Consider the following 11,200-nt stretch of genomic DNA (forward strand, 5'->3'; position numbering starts at 1 on the left):
TACTCATCGAATAAAGAGTGACATAAGGCGCTTTGGTTACAAGTCAGGAATAAAATAAGCAGTAGGGTACAATGGGACAACTTTGTCTTTCTTCTTTCCCGAAACAAAGAAAGAAGAAAAAGAAAGCAAAGCACATCAAAGCAGATTACAATGGAACAAAAGCTGAAAGAAAAAAAAAAAAGAAAAAAAAAATTTCAAACCCCTTCATCTGCTTTCCGGATGTAATGGGAACAGCTCTAGAGTTCTATCTCCCTCCTCTTTACATGATCTTCTTTCTTCTTCTTCTTCTTCTAAGGTTTCAAATCCCCAGCTCCTGCACTTTCTTTTGTATGGACTATCTTCCTCTCTTTCCAATTCCCCCTACAATATTTGAATTAACATATGAATTCCTCACTCACTTCGAAAGAAAATACTAAAGATATTACTAATTTTACTAAAAAATGCTTACAAATTGAAACACTTGATAATAAATGTGCTCAGTGTCACTCCATTAACTTAATAAATAAATATTTAAATTACTTTTTCTTTTTGTGTTTGTAAGCCTTATGTATGAAAATGTATAATATCACTCTTATAAGTAACTGGAGTTGAAAGATTTGGCATTGAACTTATGGGCATACCCTGGTGTCCAAAGCAATGGTGGTAATGGCAGTCGGGGTTCTTGGACAATGACTAAGACCAAGACTGTTGCGCTTCTGCTTCTGCCTCTCGCGCGCTTTGTGATTTTGGAACCAATAAAACACATTCTTCCCTTCGATCTTGCCGTACTTCCCAAGCTGTGCAGTGATTTGTTCTATCTGCTGTGCATTAGGAGTTCGCATTCCTCCCCTATACAGCATCTCCAATATCCCTATCTGTTCTTGTGTTGGATTCCATCGTGTCCCTCCTGGGTGTGTTTCCACCTGCATTAATTTTTAGGCAACATTTTAACAATCATTAGGTCATAAACAAGTTTTAAAAAAGTCGTACCCAGTGTATAAAATTATACGCAGGTTCAGACAGTTTGAAATTTGGACTATATCTAAAATTGCACTACTCAAAGGGCCATGGTATTCATTTTTAGTTGAAAAAACAACATGCATGAAGCAATGATATTGTATGATTGCATGAAGTATATATGGGAAGCGGATAAGTTAGTAGAGCATTAATAAGCACCTGAGGTGGATCTCTCTTGTCTTTGTCTTCAGAGGAACCAAGTTTTCTGGGTCCACTTTCAGGTCTGATGAAGCTCTTGAGGTCGAAAGAAGTGACACCAGAAGTGTCTGTGTTGGCCAGCTTGGGAGCAAGAGGGCGTAAGCGCTTGCAGCCAAGCGTGAGGGATGGTTCGTGCTCCCAGAATCCACGTGCGAACTGATGCACCTTCATGCTTCCCATGGTGGAGAATTGGATGATAGGAATGCAGTAATTATATAGAAGGGAAATGATATGAGAGAGTTAATTAAAGTGAAGAAAGTGGGAAATGAGGTGGTGCTCGTAAAGAAGCAAGACCAAATGATGAGGTGAGGTTGACTTGGGATTTTCCATGTATAAACAAAGGAAAAAGGATACGCACATAGAAAGAGAGAAAAGAGATTGAAATGGGGGAAAAAGGAGTAAAAGACACACGCACATATAGACAGCAATAAGTCTTAGTGTGATACAATCAAAGTGATAGTAGGTACTATAAATTTCTGTATATAAACTTTTAAAAATGGCTAATACTTGTGTGTAAACACACATTGCCTGTAACTTATAACGTGGCTTTTAAGTCACGATAATGGGACATAAAGTGACACTTATAGTTATAATAGGTCTATTTATTTATACATAAGAGATGATTTGTTGCAACTTTGTATGCAGCAATTGCTACATAAATGGTAAGGTGATAGCCATTTAGGTCCCTTCTCTTTGGCTGCCACTTTACCTTATATACATCAATTGCTGCTTGTAAAGTTGCAGTAAATCCTTTCTTTTTATATACAGTATGTGCAATAAATATTATTTTTGAAAAATTAATATATTATCAATCACAATTAGAATACTGTTTATTGTAAGTAATCGAAAAAAAAGTGATAGAACCATATGAAAATTAAGAGCGATTACTTATAATTAATTATATAATCAAGTTGTGACAAAATATATGATCATAGATAGAATTAAACTGATAGCATATTTATCGTCTTTGTAACAATGTTACTTTAACCACAGCAGGCAAATAAATAATTATAAAAATATTGTGTGTAAACATTTATGAAGAGAGAGAGATGAGATGAGGAATAGGAGAAACGCAAAGAGGGGGATAATTCATCATAATTGTATAAGCGTGTGGGTTAGTGTATGTGCGTGTGTGTTGGCCTGTCAAATCGGGTCGTTTTTTTCTTGCTTTCATGATAAGGTGTCCATGCTTTTCGGTGGCCTCTTTGGCTCTTCAAGCTTTTTTTCACTATAAAGTGAGGGAAGGGAATAAGAGAAAAGATTCCTTCAATCCCAAAACTTGAAAATGGAACTCTTTGTTTTAGCTTTTTTCAAGATACGGATACTGGGTGAGCGAGAATAACTGAATGCCGTCGTCTTTAAGTGGTAGATAGAGAATGTTGAAAAACACAAAAAACACAGCCAAATCTATATCTGAATGCCAGCTACCACCAATCTAGCCAATCCTCTTCTTTGGGAACTGTTGTTCCAATTTCCCAAATAGTACAAAAATAAATAAATTATAACCCTCAACCAAATCCATCTTTTCATTTTTTTAGCAATATATATCTTGACTCTAGCACCTCCCATTATATGTGTTGCTCATGTTATTATTAATATACCCACCACTATAAAACTAGTCACTTTGTATTATTAATATGAACTTAAAGACTTTTAGGAACTTATCTTTTTTGTTTCATGCATATCTCTTAATCTAGATAAGTTAAGATTCTTTTTTAAATATTACAGATTCTCTTTTATTTCTTGACAATGAAATATATATATATATATAAAATATTTGGTTGGAATGCAACTATGCAAGGAATATTTGATGCAAATAAGGAGACTGGGTAAATGATGATTCAGTGAACAACTTATATGATGAGTTTTGTGCGTAAAACTGGCACAACAGGTTCTGATTACTGCAATCACGGAAATTTTGCAGTGATTGAGAATGTCACGTGTGATTGGGTGTTTTAAGTGAGACATGTTCAGGTTAGGTGCTTCATTGAAGAACATACTATAAATTATGACAAACATACCTGTAAATTCACTTTATGATGTATGGATAATTATGTGCTTGCCTGAGGGACCAATCCCAACATTCTAGAGTCTATTATATTGACTACTATGGGTAAAAAATGAACATATCCAATTTTCTATTGGTGTTGGGTTTTTTGGTATGGACTTTAGAGTGAGCTCACAGGTGAAAAATCTTAAATTCAATTTATCACACTATTAATTTATTGGATTTTTGACGTGTCTCCTGAATAAATAGTAGAATTTTTGGCAAAAAACTAGGACATCATTTTCTTTTAATTTATATAAAAAATATTGTTATCCTAGTAGATAAAAATTAAAAAAGAAGGAAATGTGTTATTTTTAGTGGTTTTATATTAATGAATTTGAAGAGAGAGACAGAGGGAGCATCATTCTGTGATTCTTTTAAACTAGATTTTTTAAGAGAAAATAATTATCTGAAAGGGAATTCTGAAATCATGTTTTGTAATGAATTTTTACAACGTTCTATTTTATGGTGACAACGTTTACGAAAACAAATTCAAACTTTTCTTGAATTTTTTAAACTAATCAGGCTGGTATTTCAAAACTCTTTGGTCTTGTGGGGAAGTAGCATTGATGCCATTCCACCGTTTTCCACTTTTCTAACAAAGTCCACTGTTTTCTAGAAGAAGTTAGAAATGAAAAGGGTCCATATTAATCGGCAAAACCACCTTCAATATCCTTTTCCTTTTGAAAGACATCTGAATTAGGCTACTTTCTATCATTACAGAAGCTAATTAATATAAAAAGTTACTCCTAAAATGGCAATGAAAGACACTCGTGAGTCGTGAGTAGTGAAAAACAAACAGCCAAAGCAGTACAGTACTACTCCAAAACATTGCATATTTGCATGACTGTAGTGTAGCTTTCATGCATCTGATCTGATTGCTATTCAATATTATTCATCATCTCCGGTTAATAAGGGGCCTATCATAAAGATTTGGTTGCCACACTCTGATGTGACACAATGCTCCTCTTCTTCTATCCTTAGATCTCACACTCGAATGTGTGTGTATGAGTCTGAGGGATCTTATGACAATGACAAAATATGACATATTTGCGTGATATTTGGGTGTCAATCTGCTCAACAGCTCATTGTGTTTTTTTCTTCATGGGAATACTTGTGATGTTGCATTTTTGTGATGGCAGTCTAAAAAGTCATATGGTGTAGAATTTGCTTCATTGGGTACAGATCAAAGGCGGTGTTAATTATACATATATCAGGGTACGTACAATTAATTTCATTTGGGTCCCAGTACCAGAAGGATTAGCTAGCTGGTCTCTGGTAAAATTCTATTAACGCCTCCAATGATTTCTCATGACTTGAAGAACTCTCACCTAGATATTACTTTGCGTATGGATTACAATTTGTTGAAAATTGATCAAAGTATTATTGTACTTAAACAAAATTAAAGCTTTAAATACAAGTTAAAAGGAAAAGGAAAAGGAAAAAGACTAATCTAAACCTAGATGAACTTATGGTTACTTCAAAAATTCAAAGCTACTTATTTATCATTTATGAAATACTTTGAAATTTTTATTTTTTTTATTTTTTGGGTAATTGTATCTGTATGGTTCTCATACAGACACAGAGTTTGTCGAAGAAGTTGCACGCTGAACTGAGACAATTCCTATTACTCTGACACCTAAAAAAAGAGAGTGAGATATGAAATAACTTTTAAAAGGTGACTCTTTTTAGATTTAAATTCCATTGGCCAGATGTCATTCTAGCTTGACATCAATACGTGGGGATAATGATAACATTGTTGACATTTGCGGTTATGAGCTTGAGCCCATGTTTTTTTGGCCTCTAACCAAAGCAAAATATCCCATATCTGATTTCACCAATAGGCAAGTAACACTTCCTTCAATCACGACAGCATTAAAAATTTCTCTTTCAGAAATCTTTTCCCTAGTTACCTAGGGACTCATGATTCTGTACCTAATCTTGGTTTGTCCATTATGGGGTTAAGCTACCTTTATTGTGTCGCAGAAATTAATCATTATACTTGGACGTACTCCTAGCTAGGGTGAAACCTTTGTACATATGTGAGAATGAGACACTGGGATAAGAAAAAAAGTCATGTACCTATATCTACCTGTATCTCTACTAATCTTGAATGCATCTAGCCGTGTTTGTTTCGACTCCATAGAGCATACTTGGATCAGAAAATGATTTTTGGTAACGGTAAAATATCAATTCCTGAAATGTAAAATAGTTTATATTTTTATTTTCTCTTCAAACCAATTATACCAATTTTCAGCCTACCTCTGAGAGAGAGAGATTCTGTTGCCGCTTGAAGCCTGCTGTCACCTAAAGTCTGCCGCTGCCGCCCTCTAGATCAAACTCTCGTTGTCTCGATCTTGTCACTGCCTGAATCCAGTCGCTGCTTGACCGATCTTGTCGTCTCGATCTCATCACCCATGACCGATCTCGTCATCTCAATCTCGTTGGCCATGACCCACCCATGACCAATCTCTCTCTTCTCGATCTATCTCTCTTTCCCTTAGTTTTCGATCACTCTCTCTTCCTCTCTCTCTCAATTTGACCCTTTTTTTTTAGTTTAATGAATGGTTTTGTTTTCATTTTTGTTTCTTTAACTATATATATTGAAATTTTCTATTATAGAATTTGTTTGGAAGCTGAGAAAATATGAGAAATTAGTAGAAAAATAGCATTTTTAGAATGTAACCAAACACCTAAAAATATTTTTCAAAACAATTTTCAGAATGTAGCAAAACACTTGAAAATATTTTTCTTTCTTAGAAATATTTTTACCTGAAAATATTTTACACTCAAAAAATATTTTAGATGTTGCCAAACGCAGCCTAAGACCTTAAAAAACCATTACGCCAAGTGAAGACAGGAAGAAGAAGAAGAAGGCGCTCTCATGGGACGTTGTTTCTGCCTTATATATGTATTCAAGGCCTCTTATACATTTATCGTCTTCCGTTAAAAAAAAGGCCTCTCATACAAAAGTTTATGGGTAAAAGTGCAGCTATAATTTGTAATATATAATAACAATATAACATACCAAATATGCATGTATGCATTTTACTCCATTCAATTTAGCTCCACATAAAAAATAAAAATAAAAGGTTCTATTAATGGATTTAAAAATTTTAAGAAAATTTTAATAAAAAAGTTCTATTAATAGAAAATTTTAATACAATTTTTATGAAAATATAAAAAGCTGTAAAAATTTTAGTTACTTTTTTCATTTCTCATAAAAAGTTTCTAAATAGTTCATAGGTTAATACCCTTAGAGCATATATTAACTTTTTCCTTTAAAAAAAAAAAAAATTCTAAATAGTTCATAGATATTTTTCCCCTTCTGGGAGTAGCGTTTCTTTCTAACCCTACATCTTCTTCCAAATTCTTTATGTAGTTTACACAAATAGGTGTTTTTTAATCTATCTATCAGTGAAGGTAGACGTAGACCTAAGTATTTTTCATGGCTACTGTTGGGTTTTGGATCCCTATTAGCCAAGTTTTAAGTCCAAATATTCAGTTAATCCAATTATGCAAGATCTAGCTTGGTTAATATGATTAATCACTAATATTGTGCAAATAATAAAAACAAAGGGGAAGAAAGGACACACAAAGATATGAGACTCAGGAAAAAATAATTGAATAGAAATTGCACAGTAAAAAACACATTGTGGGGCTTGGCCTAGTAATCCTCAAGGAAATTGTGGGGCTTGGCCTAGTAACCCTCAAGGAAAAAATACATCCGCTAATTGAATAGAAGTTTTACAATAGCTGAATAACCCTATTCCTATTAAAACTTACTAGCATTTTCCAATGTATCTTCGAGTCCATAGACTTCTTCAATTATGGAGATGTTAGATGTGAGCTTCTGTCCAAGACTTCATGTATCCACTTAAAGATTCAAATTCATTACTTGGAAGAATTGGTATTGTAACAACTTTTACACCGTTGGTTCGAAGATATTGTTTTTTTATCATCGACAGAGACTTTTGAGAGAGAGGGCACACCTTCAAATCTGCAATATGATGAGCTCCAAAAGTCTTTTTCACGTTCCCTAGGGTTTTGTTTATATAATTGAGGCTCAAAGACATGAAATTCTAGTGATTGAATGGATTGCAAGGGCTGAAACATGAATCATGTCTGTTGCACTTCAATTGATACTAAATTAGGTCGATTGATCCAAATTTAACTAGTTTGATCAATCGGAAGTTATCGTACACACATAATCGAGGCAGTGAATCGTAAAACCTGGTAGTTGTCTTGTCTTCAAACATTAGCATTCTAAGGACACTTACAAGACACACATACAACTTTTGTTCACGGATTTGCCGACATTGCTAAAAACCTGACAGCAACATAGACCTGAATTCCTAGTATGTTCATTGTTTCCCGTTTGTGCTCTTCTCTTGCATTTTTTCTGAAAAAGAGTATGGTCCTATACTCTTATCTTTATTTAGCTCTGTCTTGATGACTTCTTCAAATTTCTTGAGGATGTTCGGTATTTTGTTGCACCCAACTACCATTGCTTGGAAAAACAAAATGCTATCATCCGTAAATAATAAGTGGGACATCTTGAGACATTATATACTGATTGAACTGTCATGAATGCAGCCATCTGTCACTGCTTGTGCTGACATTCTTGAGAGATCTTCTGCACACAAGAAATAGGTATAGGGAGAGAAGGTCTTTCTATAGCGGAGACTCCTGGGAGGAATGATTTATCCTTTGGACTCTCTGTTTAACAAGACACAATATTATAGAAATGTTATACATTGTACAGTATTTCTCTTATTGTATTCCAACTTAGTATAATTTGTATGATATCAACTAATTTTGGTGTTGTTTATTCTTATAGAAATTACTCTTGTATGGTATTTATATTTAACGACAAATATTTGTTAATGTTACATTTGAATTACTTAATATTCATTAAATTAAACAAATAAAAAATAAATTATATTTAAGTATTTTTATATAAAATTTTATGATTACTATAGGATACAATCTACATATTCTATGTTTCATTCACAGTTACAACTAAAAATATATATAGGAAATATTAGTAATAATGATTCTTTTAATACATATTCTTATTCCTACTGTATTTTCATTCAACAAATCTATCCTTAGCATGAGGTAGTTTTAGCATAAATTAAGTATTTTTCAAAATATTTAAATTTCTTATGCTAAATTGACGTTACACCATTCAATAACTCTCTATTAGATTTGTTTTTTTGATAAATTTATCATTTGATTACATTAAGTCATTATCTTCTTATGCCCTAAATGTACATAAAATTTCAAAATAATCAAAAACTAATTACTATCTCATTTATAAAATTTTGTAATATTAAGTTTTTTTTTTGGTTAACTTCATAATTATATACACAATATGAGTTGTGGATAAAATTGTAAATAATATATGATTAACACAAACTTTGGTACGTATGTTAAGAACATAATTAAAGAACATGCAATCCATTAATAAGATTTTTAAAATATTAATATAATAAAACACAATTAAAAGAATTTTCCTTTAAATGGTTCCAAGTAAAGTTATTACAACCCACTATGTGACAAGTCAAATCAACATCCACTTGTTTCTTTAGTCAAATAACTTATGTTATGAACTGAATTTTTATCAATTGTTTAAACAGAAGTTTAGTCGAGGTGACTAATCTTAATTATAATGTTGAGTATCCGGCAGCTCCATGCAAGCATCCTCAACACAAGAGCGAGTCACAAAAACTTAAATGACATATAATTGAATTATATGATTTAATAAACAATGTGATAGTCTTGAGTCTTGTGAGTTATCACGTAATAAGTTGAATGAGATTCTTTCAATATGGTTTATAGGAAAACTTTTTGAAAAAATTATTAAATGGTGTATCATTAATTAAGTAAGAGTTACACTATATTATATGATACATGAATTCTACTACTTAAAAGCAGTCAGAGAACTGCGATTAAGACTATGTATTTATCACAGGATTAATGATATGCATGAATGATTCGCTATGTATTAGCAATTTACTGGCAATAAGTAGCTTCCTCCATTAATCAACAAAAGCATTTGTAATCATCTACAAATGCATCATTGGTGTACAGCATTAAGAGGAAAAGTTTTACATAGTAACGCACTTTATTAGAAGCAGTGGTAATTATCTGCAGAACCAGTGATAAACTGTCTATCACACAGTTCATGAGTTTTGACTATCCTAATCAAGTGCATTACAAGTATGAAATGGGACAGCCAATAAGTGACAAAACTTTTCTGTGGACACTTTGTTGCAATTCACTTTGGATTTTCAGTAAAACCTTATTATTGCCTCAGTGCCAATGCATATGTTATTGTCATGTAGCATTTTCATCGATCAGCTAGTTTTAACAGGGATTGAAAAAAAAAAAAAATTGAAATGATATGGGCATTTTGTCGGTCAAAGATAAAGAGGAGACACTCAGTGAAGTTGGGTAGCATGATAGGAGTGGATCCCACACAGTGGAAGAAGCGGTGGGAATCCATCATTATTCAGGAAGACAATGCCATCATTTGCACGTGTCCATGGACCACATTTCAGTCTATACATGAAATTATAGCACTATATGAATAAACCAAACTGTAGCTTTAAAATCCTATATCTCATACACGGATTTTTTTTTTTTTTTTAAGTAAATAATTTATAAGTATGATTGAAATTAAACTTTTTGATGTCAATTTCAGGACAATTGTTTTTTATTATTATGTTAAGATATTATTGGTTTTGTTTGTTTCATGACAATTGTTGTTTTATTATTAAGGTAAATTGTAAATTACACTCTTAAAATTTGAAAGTAATTAGATTCTATACTCAGAAGTTTCAGAATTTGAATTTTATCCCTCTGCAACTTGTGGTGTTTAAATTTTACACCTTAACGTTTCAGAACTTAGATTTTACCCTTATGTTTGACAACCTAGCTATTATATAACCTTCGTATGAGATGTAAAAGTTGATAGAGTAATTTTTATTTTTTTAACAATTTTAACTTTTACATCTTACATGAAACTGGTAATTATATGATACAATGTCTTATTTATTTATTTAAAGTAAATAATTTATAAGTATGATTGATCAAATTAAACTTTTTGATGTCCGTTTCATGACAATTGTTTTTTTATTATTATGTTAAGATATTATTAGTTTTGAGTATAGGAATCGAGATTCGGAGTAATAGCTTGTTATACCACCTTCGTGTGAGATATAAAAGTTGATAGAGTAATTTTTATTTTTTTAACAATCGTAACTTTTACATCTTACATGAAACTGGTAATTATATGATAAAATGTCTTATTTATTATGGTGTAACAACATTTAGGGTGTAAATAATATTTAAATAGAAATCATTATTCAAAGTTAACAAAATTTATCAATTGAGTGAACTGAGTACGTCTACCATGTGCCAAGAACTAGAAGAAACTCATCGTACCAATAATTTGGGTGGTCACAACAATGTCTCTATGTTGGGCAACCTAGCTATTTGCCTATACTCAATTTGTTTTTTTGGCTACAAATTTAGCTATAATCATTCAGCACTTGAATTATGAATCTGATCATAAGGGGTTGGTGAAGTAAATTAAGGTTAGTTTTGATCCAAATGAACAAGTGAAAGGAAAAAACAAAAAAGAATCATTCAATTTACATAAAAGGAAATACTTTCTTATAATGTTGAAGAGATCGAGCGATATCTCCTTGTTTTGAACAAAATTTTAATGGGCCAGTCCACGCCCAAACAAGTTGAAAAATAAGTTAGGGATAAAAAGAAAATGATACATCTTGAATTCAACACTATTTTTCTTTTTCTTTCTTTTTTTTTTTTTTTGTGGGGGGGGGGGGGGGGGGGGGTCAGAAAACTTAAACCCCGAACATGAAGAACAGGCATATATACAATCCTAGGAACTAAGAACATGAAGAACATGATATATACAATCCTAGG

General features: G+C 32.3%; 1 protein-coding gene across 1 annotated transcript; it reads right to left on the bottom strand.

Annotated features, from left to right (window-relative positions):
- On the bottom strand, positions 1-1,469 carry LOC111988759 (WUSCHEL-related homeobox 4). Its single transcript, XM_065770157.1, has 3 exons — positions 1,156-1,469; positions 621-902; positions 1-360 (listed from the first exon to the last, which is right to left on the bottom strand). Exons 1-3 carry the CDS (start codon positions 1,372-1,374, stop codon positions 205-207), a joined length of 657 nt encoding a protein of 218 aa, XP_065626229.1. The 5' UTR covers positions 1,375-1,469; the 3' UTR covers positions 1-204.
- Positions 1,470-11,200: the final 9,731 nt, after the last annotated feature.

The sequence above is a fragment of the Quercus suber genome, unplaced genomic scaffold, assembly GCF_002906115.3.
Source record: "Quercus suber isolate HL8 unplaced genomic scaffold, Cork oak 2.0 scaffold_3B, whole genome shotgun sequence".
NCBI lineage: Eukaryota > Viridiplantae > Streptophyta > Magnoliopsida > Fagales > Fagaceae > Quercus > Quercus suber.

Coding starts and splice junctions, on each gene's coding strand:
- LOC111988759 (XM_065770157.1), bottom strand. CDS start 1,374: ATGGGAAGCATGAAGGTGCATCAGTTCGCACGTGGATTCTGGGAGCAC. Junction 903..1,155: donor ACAAGAGAGATCCACCTCAG/GTGCTTATTAAT, acceptor AAATTAATGCAG/GTGGAAACACACCCAGGAGG. Junction 361..620: donor CCATTGCTTTGGACACCAGG/GTATGCCCATAA, acceptor CAAATATTGTAG/GGGGAATTGGAAAGAGAGGA.